The following is a 21,188-nucleotide window of genomic DNA, read 5'->3' as shown; positions in this document are numbered from 1 at the left end:
CTGTGGGATTGTGGGAAGATGTATGTGTATCCATGGTGCCAGCAGGCTCCCGTGTGTACCCCCACAGACATTGACGACTGTGCCAACTCCCCATGCTGCCAGCAGGTGTGTGCCAACACCCCTGGTGGGTATGAGTGCAGCTGCTACGCTGGCTACCGGCTCAACACTGATGGCTGTGGTTGTGAGGGTAAGCACATGCTACATACAGTAGCGTTGGGTCAGCCTTAGCCCTCCTGAGGTGGCATGCAATCGGCAATCGGCCTGCTCTGCTTGTGGACATTTAAGTGCCTACTGTATGCACATACACACCCATGCAACCCATCCTGACCACATGTAAACTTGCATATGACCTCTTGCGTACCACACACAAGTTGTACATGTAGCTAGCCAGTCTCACATGGCCAGAAGCATGTACTTGTCGTGTGCTTGTTTAAACCTCACACACCGTTGCCCATCCCTCCCTCCCTCTTTCCCACCTGTAGTCACTGACTCCCCTCTCAGGGTCAGGGACATGCTCCTCCCTGTTCCTTCAATGACTCCCCTGGCAGATGTCCACTGTCCCTTCACTCTTGAGTAGAAAGACTTCTGGAGCAGGCACTGTGACTGGTCGGTGGGGTGGGGTGGGGGTAGTGTTACCAGATGCTTAGCGGATGAGCACTTGGCTATGTCTGTGAGGTATAGCCAGGGTAGGCGTGGGCCCCCAGGCTCCTGACCATAGGAGCACAACCACAGCAGTCCCGTTTGTCTGCAGATGTTGACGAATGTGCCTCTGGTCATGGTGGCTGTGAGCATCACTGTTCCAATCTGGCTGGCTCCTTCCAGTGCTTCTGTGAGGCTGGCTTCCGGTTGGACGAGGACCGCAGGGGCTGCACCCGTGAGCCTCCCCCAGGCACCACTGCCTTCTGGGTGTCTGATCCCAGTAGTTCACATGTCTGGCATGCTAGCGGGCTTACCGTCACCTCTCTGGGTCCCGTGGCAGGATGGTCCTGTCTCCTGCGGTAGGGGTGGGGCCGGCAGGCTGAGGGAAGCTGGTTGGTCGGGTGATTGATTAGGCAGGGCACAGTGTTACAGAGGGGTGGGGGCATCCGGTTTCTGTATTGACCAGGTGAGAGAAGAGCTAAGACTTTAAGGCAGTGTTGTTGTTGAGTGGAGTGTGTGTGGCAAAGGCTGAGGTACCGTGTGTCCTTCCCCAGCCCTAGAAGAGTCTGTGGTAGACCTGGATGGCCAGCTGCCCTTCGTGCGGCCCCTGCCCCACATTGCAGTGCTGAGGGATGAGCTGCCACAGCTCTTCCAGGATGACTATGGGGCTGAGGAGGAGGCGGCAGCGGAGCTGCGGGGAGAGCACACGCTCACTGAGAAGTTTGGTGAGGCATGAGCCTGCCCTTGGCTTCTCCCCTTGCAGTCCTGATCCATGCTGCCCTATGATTTTGGGAGGCCCGAAGAGGGTCCACCCCTCACAGTTTGTACAGCTGGTTCAGGGCTAAACTGGCCCCCGTTCCTAGGGTGAGGTTCCCATGTCTCACCTTGGAATGTAGGAGGTTGTCCCTTCTCTCTTCTTTGGCCCAAGGGCCTGAGGCTAGGGGATTTAGCTCTGAAGTCCCGCTCCCTGTTTTCCCCAGTCTGCTTGGACCACACCTTTGGCCATGACTGCAGCCTGACCTGTGATGACTGCAGGAATGGAGGGACCTGCTTCCCAGGCCTGGATGGCTGCGACTGCCCAGCGGGCTGGACAGGGATCATCTGCAATGAGAGTGAGGCGCTGGTGGGGTCTAGGCCGAGTCTGTGAGCCCAAGAGTTGTGAGCATCCATTCTGTATGGTTCCTCCTGCCTAGCTCTGGGGAGAAGAATCTGAGTGTGTCCACCCACCCATCTGTCCACCCATCCACCCACCCACTCACACACCCGTCTGTCTATCTACCCATCCACTCATCCACTCATCTGTTCTTCTGTTCACCCATCAATCTGTCCATCTGTCCACATGCCACGTACCAGTCCACCCATCTTCCCATCCATCATCCACCCATGCACCATCTTACCAGTTTTCCTTCCTCCTTTCTTTCGTAGGAGTCTACTGACTGCCCCCCCCCAACCCTTGCACTAAACATGGAACTAGGATGTGGGGCATTCTGGGAACCAGCAAACCAGGGGTGTGCAATGCTCCCAGTCAGTCTCTAGGGATCCAATGACAAGCCAACAAGTATCTAAGGGTATTGAAGGTGTCTATGAAGGAGAGCTAGCGGGCAGGCGTCCCTTGTACAGGTAGCAGGGACTATGGAACCATCTGATGGGAGCAGAGCCTTGCTCAGGGCTACAGAACAATTTATAGCTGAAACACTGTGGGGATGGATCTGTCCAGAGCCTTTCTCCCACAGCCCCCTGACCGAGAGGAAATTGGAGTCTTCTTCAAGCCATGGGGATCATCTGAATGGGCCATTTGGTTGAAAGGGCGTTGGATGTCAGAATGTAGTCATTGATTAGTGATGTCCTGCCGTGAGGGTGGCTGGGGCCATGAGGCACAGATACCTTCATTTGCTGTTCCAGGCTGTTGTTTGAAATTGGTGCCTTTAATGCCAAAAGGACTGCCAAGTTCTGCTGATTGGTAATCCTGGTATTTCCCTGTCGTTTCTTGTAGCTTGCCCTCCAGACACCTTTGGGAAGAACTGTAGCTCTCCCTGCATCTGTCAGAATGGTGGGACCTGTGACCCCATGTCAGGGGCCTGCCGCTGTCCCCCCGGTGTCCGCGGAACCCACTGTGAGGATGGTGCGTGTAACCCCTCTGGGACTCTAGAGAAAGGGAAGGTGATGTAGAACCTGGTGCAGATTTTTATTTTTCTGCCCCCAGGGCTTTAGGCTATGCCTGGGAGGGAATAGTGGCTTGAGCGAGCTTGGCATTAGTTTTGCCTTGTTGCTCATTTCCCGGGACTTCCATATAGAAGGTTGAGACTCGATTCGATGGGTGGAAGACATGTTTGGAATGGATTCCCTGGGAAGGTGGTGAGCCCTTTGAACCTTGGAGCATTCGAGCAGAGCTGGGGATGGCCAGCTGGGATTCTGTCTGTGTTGGTGGCTTCCTGGGGTGATGCTTGACATCCTGTTTGGCTGTAGTTTGGCACTGTGTAGTTCATGGGAATAAGCTTCTCAGGGGACGGCCTTGTCTTTGGGTCTCTAGTATTTAAGTTCTACCACTTTAACTGCTCCTGCTAGAGTAAGAGGATACAGTTGATAGAACCCAGCCCCAAGGCCCTGGGGTGGCCTGAGGACAACAGGGGAGCCACACAGTGTTTTCTTCTTCTCCCCAACCCAGCTTTGTGTCTCTGTTATCCCTCTCTCACACTCTGCTGCAAACATGTGGAGGCTGGAAAAGCCATGGGTGTGACAGTCTCCTGGTGGCCTTAGGGACACTTGGCAGGTATAGGATCAGAATCTGTATCACCTCCCAGAGACTTTCCCCCAGTTATCTTGGGGGAGGGGGTGCCAGATTCCCCAGCAAGTGAAATGTACCAGTGCAGGTAAACTAAAGGGAGCCTCTGGGGACACAGAGGCAGATTTTCAGGGGTGGAGACGTCATAGGGCCCCTGTGTCCCTTACTTTGTGGTTCCATTCCGGTCTCTGCCTGGGACTCTATATGACCACAGCTCTTTGCTGCCTTCCCCTTTCTGTCTCAAATGCCACCTGCCTGTAAGCTAAGGACATCATTTGTAATTGGCTTTGGGCAATGTGGGTGGCCTAATCTTGAGATCCTAGAGATTGGGACATGGCAGCTTTGGGCTTTCATTTTCAACTATCTATCTCCCTTTCAGTAGGAGGGACATGGGGCAGGTGGAGCCAGAGGGGGGTATTTGGAGAAGGGCAGCTGTCCAGGCTTGGGTGTAGCCTTGCAACCTTCCCTCTTTGCGGTGGAGAGGTTAGGCTCAGTATTCTGTGTGGGTCAGAGGTCAGAGCACTTAGAGATTTTGCACCTCTCAGGTGTGTGCCGATGAGTATGGTCAGCCTCCTTCCTTTGCTGCTGGTTCTGCCAGGACAACCAACAGGTGTCACCACAAGGCTCAACTTGTGCCTTGGGGCCATGGGGCATGGCCACTCCTGTCCTCTGTCCTGGGCACTAGACCTCTGAGTGTCTCGTCATCTGAGAACCACATATAGGTAGGCCAACTGCTCTCTACAGTTCTAACTAAAGTGTTGCCCACAGGCTGTCCCAAGGGCTTCTATGGTAAACATTGTCGGAAGAAATGCCACTGTGCTAACCGGGGCCGATGCCACCGCGTCTATGGAGCCTGCCTCTGTGACCCGGGGCTCTATGGCCGTTTCTGCCATCTTGGTGAGTTCTGCTACATCTGTCCATATGCATGGGACCATCTGTCTTGTGCCGAGCCTCACACTGTGCTTGCTGGGAGCACTGTGGCAGCATCTGTGGATGGGTTGACTTGAGTCTGTTTCCCCACTGTGTTGGCCTCCGGGCATCTGCTGCAGTGACCTCAGGGTGGTCCTATCTCTCATCTGGTAATTGAGGTGAGCAGGGCCAGACTTCCCAGGAAACTTGTGGGACACTGGCCTGGGCTTGTGGAGCAAAGCCAACTCCTCAGCCCCCTGGCAGAGTTCCCATCTCTGGGTGCACAGACACTCAGGGAAGGAAGGGGACAGTAGATGAGCCCAGAAAGATGCGTGAAGGTAGTGTTTGACATTTCTGAAGGAGTTACTTGAGAGGGGAAAGCTGTGGTCGTCCTGGCTGGGAAGTGGTGTGCTCCAGGGACAGTCCCTCAGCTGTGTAGTCCCTGCTTCTTAGTCCCAGGTCTCCAGGTACCAAGTACATGTGCTCATTTCTAGAATGTTCTGGAAGGGGGCTCAGCTATAGCAGGCCTACCAGGGCCATCCTTGCCAATTCAGGCTGACTGCGGTGAGTGTTGTAGTGGGCAGGCCTCTTACTTATGGCTCTGTGTCTGCAGCCTGCCCTCCCTGGGCCTTTGGGCCGGGCTGTTCCGAGGATTGCCAGTGTGAGCAGTCACACACACAGTCTTGTAACCCGAGAGATGGCAGCTGCTCCTGCAAGGCTGGCTTCCGGGGCAAGCACTGCCAGGCAGGTGAGTCTCTGAGGGAGAGGGAGGTCCCTGGGCTACTGAGAAGGTCACTTCCATCTCACATTTCTGTCTTGCTCCTCACTCTGTAGAGTGTGAGCCAGGCTTCTTCGGGCCAGGATGCAGACACCGTTGCACCTGCCCACGGGGTGTGGCCTGCAACCCTGTGAGTGGCGAGTGTCAGACACAGTGTCCTCCCGGCTACCAGGGGGAGGACTGTGGCCAAGGTGAGCGGCTGCCCCCTGGGGTTCTGCTGACTGGGGAACTGCAAAGTGCAGAGCTGGAAGCTCCAATCCAATGTCTCTGTGTAAATGGCCCTTCGCCTCCTGTCACCTCAGTGGCACTGTGGTCCCTGGACCATCATCTTAGAATGCTCAGAGGAGGAGCTGGTCTGTCTGCCTGGTTCAGGCCGGAGAAATGGTCAGCACCTCGGTGGAATGACTGTTCACTCCTCACTTCCGTGAGGGTCCTGGGATAGCTCTATGCTGCAGTCTGGGCAAGACAGATGTGAAGGGAAAAGAAGGAGCAGGTGTGAGAAGGAGCAGGGTGGCTGCTGGGAGAGAGGGTTCCTTGGAGAGGTCTAGTCTGGCAGTGTGTCCTGTAGTCAGGTGGGTATGAGTGAGCACAGAGCCTAGATACTGTTAATTGCTGGGCAGGTAGAAGAATGGGCCTCAAGACTGCTGAGGGGCAGATTAGTGACGCGGGTCCTTGGGTGTAGATGGGGATTCTGTTCCGCCCAGCCCCACAGCCGTTCAGCCTCAAATAAGCACATAGAAGGCTTATATTAATGATAAACTGTTTGGCCAATAGCTCAGGCTTCTTAATGGCTAGCTCTCTCTTATTAACCCATAACTATTAATCTGTGTTATTTCTACATGGCCTTATCTTACCGGATGCCTGGACCAGACCTGTTAATCCTTTGGCAGCTACATGGCATCTCTCTGGCTTTTCCTGTCTGCCTTTCCTCTCCCTAGTCTGGTAGCCCCACTTATACTTCCTGCCTGGCTTCTGGCCAATCAGAGTTTTATTCATCAACCAATAAGAGAAACATTATATACAGAAGGACATTCTCTCATCACTTAGGTGTCACTGAGAGACCCGAGGCAAGGCTGGGGAGCAGATGGCTTAATAAATCACACCCTCATTTGTTGGCAGCCCAGCATATGAGGCTTGGAGCTTGACCTAGAGGACCAGAGAGGGAGTCTGAGGCCTATACCAGCAGGGGACATGTGACTGGGTACCATGGTCTGTGACCCTTGATGTGAGGATCTAACCTGTGTGACTCGTGGAGAGTCAGGCTGGGTACCCAAACAGTCAGCTTATAGCTTCATGACCAGGAGAGGAGGATATACCCATGTGGTCACAGGTCCTTGAGAAATGGGGAAGGCTCTTGGCACTCGTGTGTGGTTACTACGGCTGCTGCCGGCTGGTGGGAGAGTTTGGAGCCTCTCGGCATAGCACTTGCTGTCTATATACCCATTGGTCAGATTTGAAGGGAGCTTCTGGGCCCGAGTGTGACCATTTTAGGGTGGGCAAGCATAGAGAGGCATAGGAGCTACCAGCCATCCCTCCTCTCCCTTCTCCACAGGGGGGAGAAGCAGAAAAGGCCCCAGCACCACCTAGCCAGGGTCAGAGGTCAGCTTGGCAGTATCGGTCAAGCTAATCCGCCTGCAGGATGAGGCCCAGCAAGGGCTCTCAGGTCTCAGGAGAGAATATTCAGGTCTCCTAACTCAGTCTAGCATCCCCAGACCTGGCCTGCTCTCAGGACTCCATGGTCTCAGGCCGTTCACCACCTCTGAGCATCCCTGTTTCCATCCGCACAAGCATCTGGGAAGTGGACAGGACTGAGCCTCCTAACAGAGCCACCCAGAGCATGCACACCCGTGAGCCTGTGTAGACACACACTCGTTGCCTTCCTCCCCAAGCCTGCGCCCTCCTGTTCCAGATTCCGTGCCGCATGCCAGGCTCAGTGAGGCAGCTGTGCAGGGGAATCCTCTTCCCACCCCCGCCCGTGCTACAAGAAAAAGGAACCCACCCTTTTCCTTTCTTTGCTTTATTAAAGCCTCCAGGGCCCCCAAGGACAGACTGCAGGAAATGACACACATACTTTTACAGAAATGGCTTCCCTTGTTATTAGGTCTGGAAACTATTACTGCCCCAAGCACAAGTCTGTGCTTAGTGGAGAAAGCTCTTGAGGACTTGAGTAGAGGTTCCCTGAGTGGACCATCTTGGAGCAGGAATGGTCCCCTGCTCCTGGGCGCTCTCCAGGGTCCTGGATGGCCATAACTTCTGGCAGCCATGCCCCTGCCCCTTCCTGTGTTCCAGACTGACCTCTGGCAATTCTCACATCTGCTAAGTTCTTGTTCCCATAACCTGCCCTGGTCTTCCTGGGGCTCCAGAGGAAACTCCTAACCTTGATAGATACACACAGAGTGACTGAAGCCCACCTGCTCTCACCTACAGAATGCCCAGTAGGAACATTTGGTGTGAACTGCTCAGGTTCCTGCTCCTGTGTGGGAGCCCCCTGCCACCGGGTCACAGGACAGTGTCTGTGCCCACCAGGGAAGACCGGGGAGGACTGTGGAGCAGGTGAGTGATAGCTACATGGATCCAGGAGCCCCAGCTCTGGGCTTTGTTTGAGAATACAATCCTGGAGCACATTTAGGGACCCTTGATCCCAATCCGAGCTCTATTTGGGGGGCCCCAATCTGGACTACATTTAGGAACCCCACCATAGACCATTTTGGAAGCTTAGCCCCAACCATGCAGTCCTAGGTTCCTTTGTAGTAACTTCAGGGACTTACACTGGAGCAAACTGGGATACAGGGACTGGCTGTAGCTGCCCAGCCAAGCCTTGGCACCCTGCTCTGTGCCCTCCTGACCACCAGCTCCCTGCCTGGTGTATTTGCCCCTAGCAGCCCCCTTATTTTGCTGTTGGACTGTCCCTGGGGTTGGGTTTCCTTCTCTATGGGTGGATGTCCTGCAGCCCTGCGGTTCTGAAGCCTGACTCTTTCCTTGGCTGTCTTCTATGTGAACAGTGGTCCCTTCTCTGGATTGTGGCAAGAGGGGGCCTTCAGTGATGTGTCAGGCACACAGCAGTGTGCCAGCTCTGGGGCACTAGGGAAAGAATAACTAACCCTGGGAGTGGGCTCTAGATTGTCCCGAGGGCCGCTGGGGGCTTGGCTGCCAGGAGATCTGCCCTGCCTGTGAAAATGGTGCCAGCTGCGACCCTGAGGCTGGAGCCTGCCTGTGCCTCCCTGGCTTTGTTGGTAGCCGCTGTCAGGAGGGTGAGTATGGCTGCTGTCTGACCTCAGCCTCAGCCTGTGGCCCTGGATGGGCATACCAGGCTGCCATACTCACCCTGTTTACCGCCAACAGCCTGCCCAGCAGGCTGGTTTGGAGCCGGCTGCCAGATGAGGTGTGCTTGTGCCAACGATGGGCATTGTCACCCAGCCACTGGACGCTGTAGCTGTGCCCCTGGGTGGACTGGCCTCAGCTGCCAGACAGGTATGTGGGTCCCTCCCTTGCCACTGCCCCAAGAGGCCCTGTGTTCTGACCTGGCTGTGGAGTTAACACGAGATGACTCTGAGCTCTGTTGCAGCCTGTGACAATGGGCACTGGGGGCCTGATTGCATCCACCCGTGCAACTGCAGTGCAGGCCATGGGAGCTGTGATGCTGTCAGTGGCCTCTGCCTGTGTGAGGCTGGCTACGAAGGTGCACAGTGTGAGCAGTGTGAGTACCGAGCCCGGCACTCGTACCTCTCCCCTCAGTGTGCACACTGGCATGCACGTGCACATGACCACACTCGAGAACACTTGCTCATGCACATGTGTGTCTGTCTGTACACACGCACCTGAGTGTTCTGGTGCACGCAACCACTCATGCTCGTGTGCTGTCTCCCACTTGTCAGGAGAGCAAATGGGGAGCTAGGGCTGTCCCGGTCTGGGAGGAGAGCAGGGGTTCCTTAGGTCTCTATGTGTATCCTTCCAAGGCTTGTGGAAGGGCTGTGAGTGGTTCAGGATAGCTGGTTTTAGAGGCAGCCATAGATGAGATCCCACGTGGGCCCTGAAGATGAGGTCTGGGACTCTTACCTCCCATCTGGGGAAAGGGTAAGAGGAGTGTGTGGTAAGGCCAGGTGTCCCCACTGTTGGGAACGGAGGAACTTGTTTGTCAATCAGGCCTTTCCCCCAAGCCCTGGGCTCTGCCAGACTCTTGGTGTCTGAGCCAATGGTGGACTGCCCTTTGTGCCTCAGGGTGTCGCCAGGGGTACTTTGGTCCTAGCTGTGAGCAGAAGTGCAAGTGTGAGCATGGGGCAACCTGTGACCATGTCAGTGGGGCCTGTACCTGCCCAGCCGGCTGGAGGGGAAGCTTCTGTGAACATGGTAAGCTGGGTGGGTGCAGGCTGGGGTGTGAGCATGGTAGGCTGGGTGGGTGCAGGCTGGGGTGTGAGCATGGTAAACTGGATGGGTGTATGCTGGGTGCCCACTAGGGTGTGAACATGGTAAAGATGGGTGCAGGCTGGAGTGGGAACATGGTAATATGGGTATAGGCTGGGTGCAGGCTGGGGTGTGAGCATGATAAAATGAGTATAGCTGGGGTGTGAGCATGGTAGGCTGGGTGCAGTCTGGTGTGGGCCCTGAGTGCAGGGCAGGGTCCTCTGGCCTTTGAGCCTCTTGTCAGTGCCACCTCTGTCTGTAGCCTGTCCTGCCGGCTTCTTCGGGTTAGACTGTGGCAGTGCTTGCAACTGCTCTGCTGGGGCCACCTGTGATGCTGTGACCGGCTCCTGCATCTGCCCAGCTGGCCGCTGGGGCCCACGCTGTGCCCAGAGTATGTAAGGGGAGTAAGCCTAGGTGCTGTGGGTTCTTCATGGGGGCGGGGACACCCCTGGGGCCCCTTCCTGCCATCCGACTGAGGACATAGCTCTACCCACAGGATCCCAAGTGTCCATCCCTTTTGTGGCTGCTGAGACCTGGCCCTGAGCTTGGGAGGTTTGCTCAGCTCCATGATAGCTCTTGCTGTGGTCCCCTGGCCATGCCCCTGATGGCTCCTCTCCCCTTACAGGTTGTCCATCCCTCACCTACGGGCTTAACTGCAGCCAGGTTTGTACCTGTTTCAACGGGGCCTCCTGCGACCCTATCCATGGGCAATGCCACTGTGCCCCTGGTTGGATGGGACCCACCTGCCTGCAGGGTAAGCCCTGCCTGGGAGTTCAGGGTCCAGTACTGGGTAATGACCTCTCATTGGGCCCATGGAGGGACATGTGTGCATGGGATGCCAGGGTAGGTGCAACGCTCACCTGTCAGCATGGGCTTTGGGGGGAAGTTGGGAGGGAGCTTGACTGTGGCCTTTAGTGTCACATGCTCAAGGCCAGGTCAGTGGGTCCAGTACAGGCCTGGTCTGGGGCATCATAAAACCAGCCCTGATTAGAGTCCAACTTGAAAGTCAGGTTGGGCTTCGGGGATGTGTGGGAACTTAAAGAACTCCAAAGGTCTCTGCTGGCCAGATGCTGAGGCTTGCTTCTGCTTTCTGGGCCTCAGCCTGCCCTGCTGGCCTGTACGGCAAGGACTGTCAGCATTCCTGTCTTTGCCGCAATGGAGGGAGCTGTGACCCCATCTTGGGCCAGTGCACATGCCCGGAGGGCTGGACCGGCTTGGCCTGTGAGAAAGGTGAGCTGGCTGGCCTAGGTAGTAGATGTGATCTCAGGCCTAGGAAGACTCCTTGAGGGGGCAGCACCCTGGGGGTGGCCTTCCATCCAAGAACACAGGTGTAAGAAGGTTGGGATAGTGTCTCCTGGGCAGAGCCCTAGCTCAGAAAGTCAGACCCTCCCTCCCTCACTCCCTCCGCCTACTTTTTCAGAGTGCCTTCCCGGACACTATGGAGCTGGCTGTCAGTTCAGCTGCAGTTGCCTTAATGGGGGCATGTGTGACCGGCTCACGGGTCACTGCCTCTGCCCAGCTGGCTGGACTGGGGACAAGTGTCAGAGCCGTGAGTGGGTTCTGGGAAGCTGGGAGGTTCTGCCAAGGGTGATCCGGTTTTACTCCATGCTGAAGATATGGGCCAAGCCTGGTTCTCACCAATGTGGCCCAGTTTTAAATGGGTTCAGGGCTTCCTGGCTGTACCTAAGAGGCCAGCCTGATTGGCTTGTTTGCTTCTACTTTGGAGAGAGGGGTGTGTGTACCTCATCTCAAGGCTTCAGAGAGAAAGCCTTGGTCTCTGGACTCGAAGCCTGTATTGTTCCAGGCTCCATGATTACAGGCGGCTGCCCAGGCTGTGGCTTTTGTGCCCAGGGTCCTTGTCCACCCTTCCAGGCTTGAACACCCTCACCAAGTCTTCCACTCCCTGGCTGCCCTTCAATCTAGGCACTGTCATTTGCAGACCCAGCCCAGAGAGCCCCTTGCTCAGACCCAAGCTTGGGGCTGCTGATGCTGGTTGGTAGGCTGTGTTGGGATCCTCAGGGGGATCCAGTGACTCTTTACATCTTCTTGTCCCAGCCTCCCCTTTTTCCTTAATTTCCATGGGCAGAGGTCCTGGGGCTGTAATTCCCAGCCTTCCTGTCTGTCTCTCACGCCACAGCCTGTTCCAAGGGCATGTTTGGGGTTCACTGTGAAGAGCATTGTAACTGCCGGAGAGGTGCCACCTGCCACCATGTCACAGGGGCCTGCCTCTGTCCCCCGGGATGGAGGGGCTCACACTGCGAGGATGGTGAGCACTGATAATAGTGTATGGATCCAGTTGCTGGGAGGGAGCTGGCCCTGCACAGCCACCTCAGGACTCCCCGCTGCCCCTTTCCAGGAAAGCCTAACTAATTCTACCTTCCTGCAGCCTGTCCACGTGGCTGGTTTGGAGAGGCCTGTGCCCAGCGTTGCCACTGCCCACCTGGTGCCTCCTGCCACCATGTTACTGGGGAGTGCCATTGTCCACCTGGCTTCACTGGACCTGGCTGTGAGCAGGGTAGGTGCTCTCCTAACATCTACTTTGTGGAGAGGGACAATGGGATTTCTGAGGGCTAGGCCAGGCCTGACCCTACCCAACTTATATCCAGCCTGCCAGCCTGGCACCTTTGGAAAGGACTGTGGGCACCTATGCCAATGTTCTGGTGAGACCTGGGCCTGCCACCCTGCTTCAGGGGCCTGTGTGTGTGCTGCCGGTTACCATGGCACCAACTGTCAGCAACGTGAGTGTTGTCCACTGCCTCGGGGGACCTGGGGTTCTGTCTGCCATTCTGGGATGCAGGGTGGAGGTTGGCAGCTCACAGGGTGGCCATGCCACGTTCAGGGGTGCTGCATGCTTGACTCCAGCCCCCAGCTCATGTAGCAGGCGCTCTCTCTCCCTGCAGGCTGCCCACCTGGGCGCTATGGGCCAGGCTGTGAACAAATTTGTAAGTGCCTCAATGGTGGCTCTTGCGACATAGCCACAGGAGCTTGCCACTGCCCTGCTGGATTCCTTGGGGCCGACTGCAGCCTTGGTGAGGAGCCAGGTGGCAGGGCTGGATGGCTTATTGTTGAATTTCTGGGGAAGGGGGCAGGGCCTTGCCAGCCAGCCTATGGGAGGACAGTGCCCCGCCCACTGCTTCCCTGATTCTTGGGTTCCCCATTGCTGAACTAAGGTAAAATGGCAGTGAGGGTGTGCTGTCCTGGGACATCAGTGTGATCCCAGAGGGCCCTGGCCTTCTGGCCAGCTCTGTCCCAGATAATATGCCGGGCACTGAGTACATCCCTGTGGCCAACCTCCTGCCCAGGAAAGGGACTTTCTCCTGAGTCACATGGGGACTTTCCCCATTTGAAATGCAGGCAGAGCTGGGGGTGTTATGTCAATGTATCTCTGTAGAGATGGCCTGGGGCCCAGCTCCCAGCAGAGCCTTTTCATGGAGGGAGATGGAGGGCACTGGGAATTGGTGGTTTGCCCCTGTGTCTCCTGTCCTGTCACTGGGGTTGGTACAGCCTCTGGCAGAGCCCAAGGGGAGGTAACTACTTACCTGCCCTCTCCACAGCCTGTCCACAGGGTCGCTTTGGCCCCAGTTGTGCCCACGTGTGTGCATGTGGACAAGGGGCGGCCTGTGACGCTGTGTCAGGGATTTGCATCTGTTCTCCTGGGAAGACTGGAGTCCATTGTGAGCATGGTGAGTATCGGGGGCTGGGCTCATGCACTGTTCACCGATGTGTCATTGAGTTAAGGAGCAGGCTGCTGAAATGAACCCATCATGGGAGGGGTGCCCGTTCCCCAGGGACATAGTCACACTCATAGCCATTGTGGATTCTCCAGAGACCTTGGGGCTGAGAAAGCAGTGTCCTCCCCATATGGACAGCTGGCCTTGCTGGCAAACAGGTCATCCTATGCCGACTCAGGCCCCACCCACACAGGACTCTTGAGACTTGGTTCACTCAGGGGCCTGTTCATGTCTTTGTGGCCAGTGGGACCCTCTCCTGAGCCTGGTAGCTGTTGTGTCCTGGTGACATTTTTCTTGGAAGAGTATCTTCCTGGCCCTTTTTGCCAGGCCCAGGCCGGGGTCCCCAGCAGAGACAAGCTGGACTGGTGAACAATGGGTGGACCAGGGGACAGTGGTCGTGACACATGCTCATGCCAGTGTGCCCAGTTCCAAGGCTCTGCAGGCACAGCTTCTCACTTCCCCCTCACAAAGGGCTGCTCTCTGAACCCTTGTTGTCAGTCTGGTGCCTGGGGGACTGGTGTAGTCAGATTAGAAGCCCAAGGCCAGGCTGTAGCCAGGATGCCACCTCATTCATTCCTAGAAAAGACAGCATTGTGGCAAGCAGTACAAAGTGGGAGACCGGCCATCTCTGAGTCCCTACGGCTGGCCATGCCTGACCTGGGGTCTCCAGTGCACACACATTCTCAGCCTTGAGGAAGTGTGGAGTGAAGCCTTCCTGACTGCTTGCTGGCTGTGTAGGTGCTTACAGCCCCTTGAAGACCATGGTCCCCTTATCTTAGAGTGGTCCTTCTAGACCTGGTGCTGGCTGTCCAAGATGCTGTGTGAAGAGTGGATGCTGTGAGGGCAAGACCAACCCTAGGCAGCTCAGGAATCATTGGTTGAGTGAATGCCAGTGCCTGTCTGTGCAGGGACGTGTCCAGCCCCTGCTAGAGTTCTCAGTTGTGCCTGCTTTCTTGCCCTTAGGGTGTCCCCAAGATCGGTTTGGCAAGAACTGTGAGCTCAAGTGTGCCTGCAGAAATGGGGGCCTGTGTCATGCTACTAATGGCAGCTGCTCCTGCCCCCTGGGCTGGATGGGGCCACACTGTGAGCAGGGTGAGTTTATGAGGGCAGCTGGACTGGAATGTCCATGTGGATTCTGAGCAGGGAGGGTCTTTCTCTGGACCCCGAGAAAGATGCAGAGCTTAGGGCCTGGGCGGCTGTGTGGGGGAGGCAGGGGCAGAGTCAGGTGCACTTAAATCTTTGTCCTATCCCTACACAGCTTGCCCTGCTGGGCGCTATGGTGCTGCCTGCCTCTTCAAGTGCTCATGCCAGAACAATGGGACTTGTGAGCCCACCACGGGTGCTTGCCACTGTGGCCCTGGCTTCTACGGTCAAGCTTGCGAGCACTGTGAGTGGGACTGTCCCCTGACCTTGAACACACTGTCTAGGCTGGTCCTAATTCATGAAAGCAATGGCCACTTTCTCATGTCATTGTTCATGGGGAGAGATGGGATGAGCCTGACCAGGCTCTGGGCTGGAGATGCCTGTTCAGGGGTCACACAGATTAGGTAGAGATGGGCTCCCCCCAACCAGCTCCTTTTGCCTCTCTCTACCTTGTCATACAAGCGCTGGCTGGAGCCGGGAAGGAGGGAGATGAGGGCATTCAGGGACGGTCCTCTCTCAGCTCTTAGATTTGGCCTTTTGCTCACTCTGGGAAAACTGGGGGTTTCTGCTGCCTCCTGCCCTTGACTGACTCTAACCAGGGTCCTCCTTCAGCCTGCCCCCCTGGCTTCTATGGATCTGGTTGCCAGGGAGTCTGTGAGTGTCAACAGGGAGCTCCATGCGACCCTGTCAGCGGCCATTGCCTCTGCCCTGCTGGCTTCCATGGCCAGTTCTGTGAGAGGGGTGAGTGTCAGGCCCCCACCCAACCCCTTTACCCTTTCCTTGTCTTGTTTAATCTGGGGAAGGGAATGCTGATCCCATTGTCCCCACCAGGGTGCAAGCCAGGCTTTTTTGGAGACAGCTGCCAGCAGCAGTGTAACTGCAGCAAAAATGTGCCCTGTGATCCCATCAGCGGCCTCTGCCTTTGCCCACCAGGGCGCACAGGAGCCACGTGTGACCTGGGTGAGTGGAGGATCCTGCCCAGGATGTGACATATCAAATCATATGGGTTGGGTACCTGCATGCCAGGCCTCAGACTGGGCACTGTAGCTTCCTACGATCTCTGTTCCAGCCTGCATACTCTGGGGGCTGTTGGCAGTAGCCAGAGCATGATATATGCCAAGCAAAGATACCCATTGCAGCTGCCAAGGCTAGGTCCTGCTTTGTGGTAGGCTAGAGTCTTGGGACTCTTTCTGGCTAGCATGAGAAAGGCCCCAGGGAGGTGGAAATACGTCCCTGACTTATTAGTTGTGGCCATGACCCCCTTCACACCAGACTTCCTGAGGATGGGGGCTGTTTTGTCCTGCTGGGGGTTCAAAAGCGACATGATGACTTTTGGATTCATGCAGCCTTGGGGACAGCAGCTGTGGCTGCTCTACACTGCCTCATCAACCCAGGCTCTGGGCAGGAACGTGTGCCCAGGGCTTGTGACTGGTGCTTTTCCATTTAGGAGCTCATGGTTATAGAACACAGGCTTTTAAAAAGTGTTATCCTTTTCAGAGGAAACTACTTCCCCAGAGGACGTCACGCCACCTGAGCTGTCTACCCATGGTCCAGGCAGATGGGAGGGTTGTTTATGCTTCTCTCTCCTACCTCCTGCCCCTACAGATTGCAGAAGGGGCCGCTTTGGGCCTGGCTGTGCCCTGCACTGTGACTGCGGGGGTGGGGCTGACTGCGACTCCATCAGTGGGCGGTGCCGTTGTGTGGACAACTACACAGGGCCCACTTGCCGGGAAGGTGAGTCAGGTTCCCAGGGGAGAAACTGAAGACTTCTCTGCCCCTGGGCAGGAATCCACCCCTTGTCCCAATACCACCACCAAGCGGTGGTACCAGGCCAGTCGGTGAGAAGCTCAGCCATCCCTTCCTGGCACCCACAGTGCTCCCACTCCACACAGCTTAGTGGTAATGAGTAGGCCCCAAGCCATTTCCCGTGGGCGGGACTGAGTGGCACTGCCAGCCTGGAGCACCAACTGTTTCCCTAGAGTGGCCTGAAGATTGCAGCGGGAGCTCACAGATCCACGCGCAGGCAGGGTTAGGTGACTGATCCAGCATGGGCAGGCGCTGTATGCCCGTGTGTCTGTGAGGAACAGTGTATGCATGTTAGGTCAGTCTGTGCATGTGCTCCAGGGTGTTGTGGGCAACACATTGGCGAAGTGACACAAGCATGTGAGGCCACCGTGCGTGCGCGGTTGTATATACATGCACTGGAGCGCACATGTTCCAGGTATGTGTCCGCTTGGTGTGAGTGTGTGTCTTCCTAGTGTGTGTACTTCAGGTGTTACATGTCTTCCTGATGTATGTGTGTTCCGGGTAAGCTTCTACATGGCGTGTGTGCTCAAGGTACATGTTCTGTGGGTGTGTGCATGGGCTTTAGGTATGCATCCTCTGGGTGAGTTATGTGTCCCATGTATACATTCTTCAGGTATATGTATGCTCTGGGTGTGTGTTTCCCAGGCGTGTGTGCTCCCTATGTACATGTGTGCAACACATGCATATGCTTGCTCCAGTGGTGTCTATGCACCAGGCATGTCTACCGTGGTGAATTCAAGTATGTGTGTTATAGTGCATGCCTGTGCCAGTCATGTATGTTCCAGCACATGTGTGTACATCAGACACATGCGTGTACACATGCCTTATTGTATGTTTGTGCTTGTATGTACCCATATGCAAAGGCAGTACTCCCTCGATCCCCAAGTCCCTGAGGCTCTGTGGGACTGCACCTCCCATCTGCAAGGTAAAGCTGGTTGTACTGCGCCCCTGTGACTAGCCCAAGCCCTTATGGCATCTCTTGTAGCTCCCCAAGCCCAATTGGCTGAAGTCGATGGGGAGGATCTCTGTAGAAGGAGGTGAGGGTCCAGCTGTGGTGCTCTGCAGGGTAGGACATGAGAGAGCTGAGGGCCCAGACCCAGGAGCCCTCAGCTTGAGGATCCTCAGTGTAGACTGGATACTGTGTGAATCATTTTCAGCTTCTCTCCAAGGCGATCATGGCCTCAAAATGTTCAGAGCCTTTCAGGGAGCAGCTGTTCAGGGTTAGGTTGCAATTTGCTGAGTGCCTGGATATATAATGCTGTCCACAGTGGCACCCAGTGGTCGAATGTAGTATTACACCCTAGGGCATTTAGCGTGGGATCTCTGAGGATGGGGCTGTGGGGAGGGCATTGTTGGCCCCTGGGAGTCCTGGGATAGCCCTTTTCCCTGAGATGGGGCTTGGTTTAACTCTGGGTGAAGCTTTTTCCACCCAGCCTCAATGCCCTGTCTCCCACCCTTCTTGGAAGTTGGCAGAGTGGGGCTGCTTACAAGGGCCTGGGATGGAGAAGGTTGTGTTGGTGGATGTGTGAGGTGCCTGTGGAGGCATGGGTGATTGATGCCTTACTGGCCCATTACCTGTGTCTGTCCCAGTGGACAACATGAGCTGTCTATCACCCAGCTCTCTAGTTAGCCCAAACGAGTCTCCCACACCATGGTGACCATCTTTGCTTCCCTGTGCCTTCAGAACCTAGGCCATGGTGGGAGGGGGATGGGCTATTGCCTTTATTGGGCTTGGCTAATGAAGGAAGAAGATCACCACCTTCAGCCTGGAATTAGCTGTCTTGAGGATTCCACACACACACCTTGTTGCTGACCCTTCTTTTCTTCCCGTGACCCCAGTGGCCACACAGCCATCCTCCAGCAGGCCAGTGGCAGGGCCATGAAGCACTAGCTCACAGAATCCCCACAGAGAACCACTACCATGTTGGAGCCCAAGGAACCCAGAGGACATCTATGGGTGGACCTAGGACTCTCTGGATCCACACCTCTTCTGCAAAGCCATGGCTGTCTGCGGAGGGCTGCGGATAGACGCACAGCTATCCACCAAGGCCTTGTGGCCATGGAGAAAGGGTCTCAAGTGGACACAAGGAACCCAGGGAAGTAGACCAGGCTCCAGGCCACCGTTTACATGGGGATCCTGCAGGCTGTGCTGAGCAACCCTGGCCCTCTTCAGGGACCTGGGTTGGTACCGAGGCAGGAGTAAGCAAGGCCCCACCAGCCTGTCAGGTCCTTCTGGTGCTAGGCCGTGGACTGCTGCAGCCAGCCGAATGTTTACCTGGAAACGTAGTCCGGCCTGTATTTATGTAAATGTATTTATGGGTAGCTTCACTTGCCATTGTGGCCCTGGGTCAGCTGGAAGCTGCCCCATCCCAGAAGCTTGGACTCAGGCCAGTGGGATCAAGGTTTTGTAAAGTCCTGTGAGTTAAAGGCACAGCGGTATCCTTGTTTGTGGCTTGGGTTTTTGTGCATTTCATAGACTCTGTGTGAGTCCTCCCAAGAGCACCTGGTCTGAGGGCTCTTGGATGGGATCCTCCCCCAACCAGGGAGGCTCAGGTGAGTTCTGCACCTCTAATGACAAGTGCCACACCAGTCACATTCGGATTCTTCTGGCTTCCAGCTCTGGGGTCAGGAGGCAGCTCCTGGCTAAGGTGAATTGTCCTAGAGCACACACTGGTGCCTAAGACACCTCCAGAGACCTGGAAAGTGGCATCCTGTAGGAAGAATGTCTGAGCATGGCAGGGCTCATGTGGAAGGGAATCCATGCTTAACCCAAACAGCCCACCCCTGCCTCAACAGGGGGAGGGACAGGCTGCATCACAGGATTGAGACTGGTGCCACAGGTGTAGCCCAGAGCAGAGCTGCAGGAGGAGTGGGGAAAAGGCCCCAGGACAGCAAAAATTGGGGGAGGGGCTGGACTTAGACCTGAGACTCTGCTCCCACCCAGAGTAGCCCTTTGCTTTGGATCTAGGTAGTGGCCACCTCGTCCCTGTCCCCCACAGCAGCCAGGGCAGCTGAAACCTCAGGGACACTATAAGGGCTCCAGTGGGATAGGCAAGAGTGGGAGCCACTGTACACACACTTAAGTAGAGGAAGGAGGGACAGAGTAGGAGTGGGGAACAGCTTGCAGGCAGTGTGGGAATTCTAAAGTGCCCAGAGGGAGAAAGGATTAAGAATCAGACAGACAGAAACTCTACAAGGGAAAAACTGGCAGCCAGAAAGTGGTGATGTTCTGTCATTGGTACTGAAAAATAACCTAGATTTTATATCCAGCTAAACTATTGCCATGCCCACAGGTTCACCCTGATTTGGAAATATCCCTGGGAGGAGCTCAGAAGGGAGCCATGGGAGACCACACAGCACAGTTCTTACATTGCCATCATGAAGAGAACTGATGCTGGTCTTCTAATCCCCAGACCAGCCCCAGACTGGTTCGCCATGGGGGAGGTCGGAGGGAAGTTAAGATTGGGCGCCACTGGGCCTGTGAGTGACAGGCGGGGAGGCAGCAGCTGCAGCCAGCACAGGAGGTTGATGGAGTGGTGTGTTGTCAGCTCTCCTGAGGACTGGGGTCTACCCAGGGGCAGAAAGGGAGGGCGAAATAGGGAAGAGAAGGGCTGGCTAACAGGACCTAAGCAGGCAAAGGTCCTGGCTCCATTAAAAAGTCATATGATCTTAGCTGGCCAAGGGGTTTCAGTGGTTAAGGTTCTTGCTTCCAAGCCTGACAACCTGAGTTTGTGTCCCACACGGTGGAAGGGGATTAGTGACTTCTGCAGGTTGTACTTTGACCTCTACATCTATAACCCCCTGATAAATGTAATTAAACAAAAAATAAAGACATAGGATCTAGCCTGTAAGACACAGCTGGAGGGTAGAAACCATAACAAGAAGAGCTGAAGGAGGTTTTAAAAACACTTTTTTAAAAAGTGGGGCTGCCTGTGGAGACCAGAGGCAACAGATCATGGGGCTGGAGTTGCAGGGTGTGAGCTGCCTGATGCAGGTAATAATTGAATGCAGGTCCTCCAGAAAAGCAATATTGCTCTTAACCTCCGAGCCATCTCTTCAGCACCCAGGAAAGGAGTTTTACTGTTGTGAAGGTGCAAAGCATTGTGGCTGTCTATATACACTCATGCAAAAGGCACACCTACACATATATAGCCAGTTAGATGTTCAAAACTCCAGAGCGATGGTGGCTGCCACAGGTAGAGAGAAATGCTTTGCAATGTAATGTAACACTCTATAGAAACCTATAGGTTAGGCAAACTGAACAGCGACGATCAAATCTGCCCAGGCTTTAGCATGTTTATATATGTGCTTAGGATATTTATGTTTTATAGATACACATATTTATAGGGAATCTTTGTATCCATCAAACAGGACTGTGGGTGTGGGGTGGGGAGGCACTGGGCCCCACCCAAACCCTTCACACACAAGACAGATAGATGCTCTGCAACTTAGTTACACTAAGAAAGCCAAAATGCTTTTCTTTGAAGACTAACACACCCATCAGACGGTTGGTTGGTTGAGACAGGCCTTACTGTGTAGCCCTGGCTAGAATGGAGTTTGCTATGTACACCAGGCTGACTTGGACTTAGAGGTCCTCCGGTCTCTGCTTCCCAGGTGCTGGGGTTACAGGTGCGCACCACCATGCCTGACTGATACATTTTTAAAATATGAAGTGAGAAAAAAAGGGAGAGGTGGCTATTGATAGTGTGGAGATTTTACAAAGAATGTGATGGGCAGCCATGAGAGATTAAAGGGCTGGCAAGACTGCTCAGTGGGTGCCTGATGACTTGGGTTTGAGCGTGGGACCCATATGGTAGAAATACAGGACACAGAATAGGTGGCTTGGCCGTTGAGAGCACTTGCCGCTCTTGCAGACTGTAGAGGGTCCTGTTCGGTTCCCAGCACTCACTCAGTGTGTGTCACAATCCTCCACAGCTCCAGTTCCAGATTCTCACACCCTCTTTTGGCTTTGCCACATGGGACACCAGGCACGAAAGCC

The 21,188-nt window shown here is 55.3% G+C and overlaps 1 protein-coding gene across 1 annotated transcript in view; it reads left to right on the top strand.

Annotated features, from left to right (window-relative positions):
* Megf6 (multiple EGF like domains 6) overlaps positions 1-18,216 on the top strand; it is a 99,731-nt gene extending 81,515 nt beyond the window's left edge. The window contains exons 10-37 of the mRNA XM_027398478.2: positions 68-187; positions 752-874; positions 1,194-1,364; positions 1,620-1,751; positions 2,633-2,761; positions 4,190-4,318; positions 4,944-5,078; positions 5,165-5,299; positions 7,536-7,661; positions 8,228-8,359; positions 8,451-8,579; positions 8,674-8,805; positions 9,327-9,455; positions 9,772-9,900; positions 10,135-10,263; positions 10,611-10,739; positions 10,930-11,058; positions 11,647-11,775; positions 11,896-12,024; positions 12,116-12,247; positions 12,410-12,538; positions 13,064-13,192; positions 14,204-14,332; positions 14,499-14,627; positions 14,996-15,124; positions 15,215-15,343; positions 15,989-16,117; positions 18,029-18,216. Of these exons, the coding sequence (XP_027254279.1) occupies positions 68-187; positions 752-874; positions 1,194-1,364; positions 1,620-1,751; positions 2,633-2,761; positions 4,190-4,318; positions 4,944-5,078; positions 5,165-5,299; positions 7,536-7,661; positions 8,228-8,359; positions 8,451-8,579; positions 8,674-8,805; positions 9,327-9,455; positions 9,772-9,900; positions 10,135-10,263; positions 10,611-10,739; positions 10,930-11,058; positions 11,647-11,775; positions 11,896-12,024; positions 12,116-12,247; positions 12,410-12,538; positions 13,064-13,192; positions 14,204-14,332; positions 14,499-14,627; positions 14,996-15,124; positions 15,215-15,343; positions 15,989-16,117; positions 18,029-18,072 (3,575 nt within the window). The 3' untranslated portion in view covers positions 18,073-18,216. The remainder of the gene's footprint in view (positions 1-67; positions 188-751; positions 875-1,193; positions 1,365-1,619; positions 1,752-2,632; positions 2,762-4,189; positions 4,319-4,943; positions 5,079-5,164; positions 5,300-7,535; positions 7,662-8,227; positions 8,360-8,450; positions 8,580-8,673; positions 8,806-9,326; positions 9,456-9,771; positions 9,901-10,134; positions 10,264-10,610; positions 10,740-10,929; positions 11,059-11,646; positions 11,776-11,895; positions 12,025-12,115; positions 12,248-12,409; positions 12,539-13,063; positions 13,193-14,203; positions 14,333-14,498; positions 14,628-14,995; positions 15,125-15,214; positions 15,344-15,988; positions 16,118-18,028) is intronic.
* Positions 18,217-21,188: the final 2,972 nt, after the last annotated feature.

Source organism: Cricetulus griseus, chromosome 2, assembly GCF_003668045.3.
Source record: "Cricetulus griseus strain 17A/GY chromosome 2, alternate assembly CriGri-PICRH-1.0, whole genome shotgun sequence".
Lineage (NCBI taxonomy): Eukaryota > Metazoa > Chordata > Mammalia > Rodentia > Cricetidae > Cricetulus > Cricetulus griseus.
The sequence above is the reverse complement of the archived record's forward strand: the minus strand, read 5'-3'. Positions and strand labels throughout refer to the sequence as shown.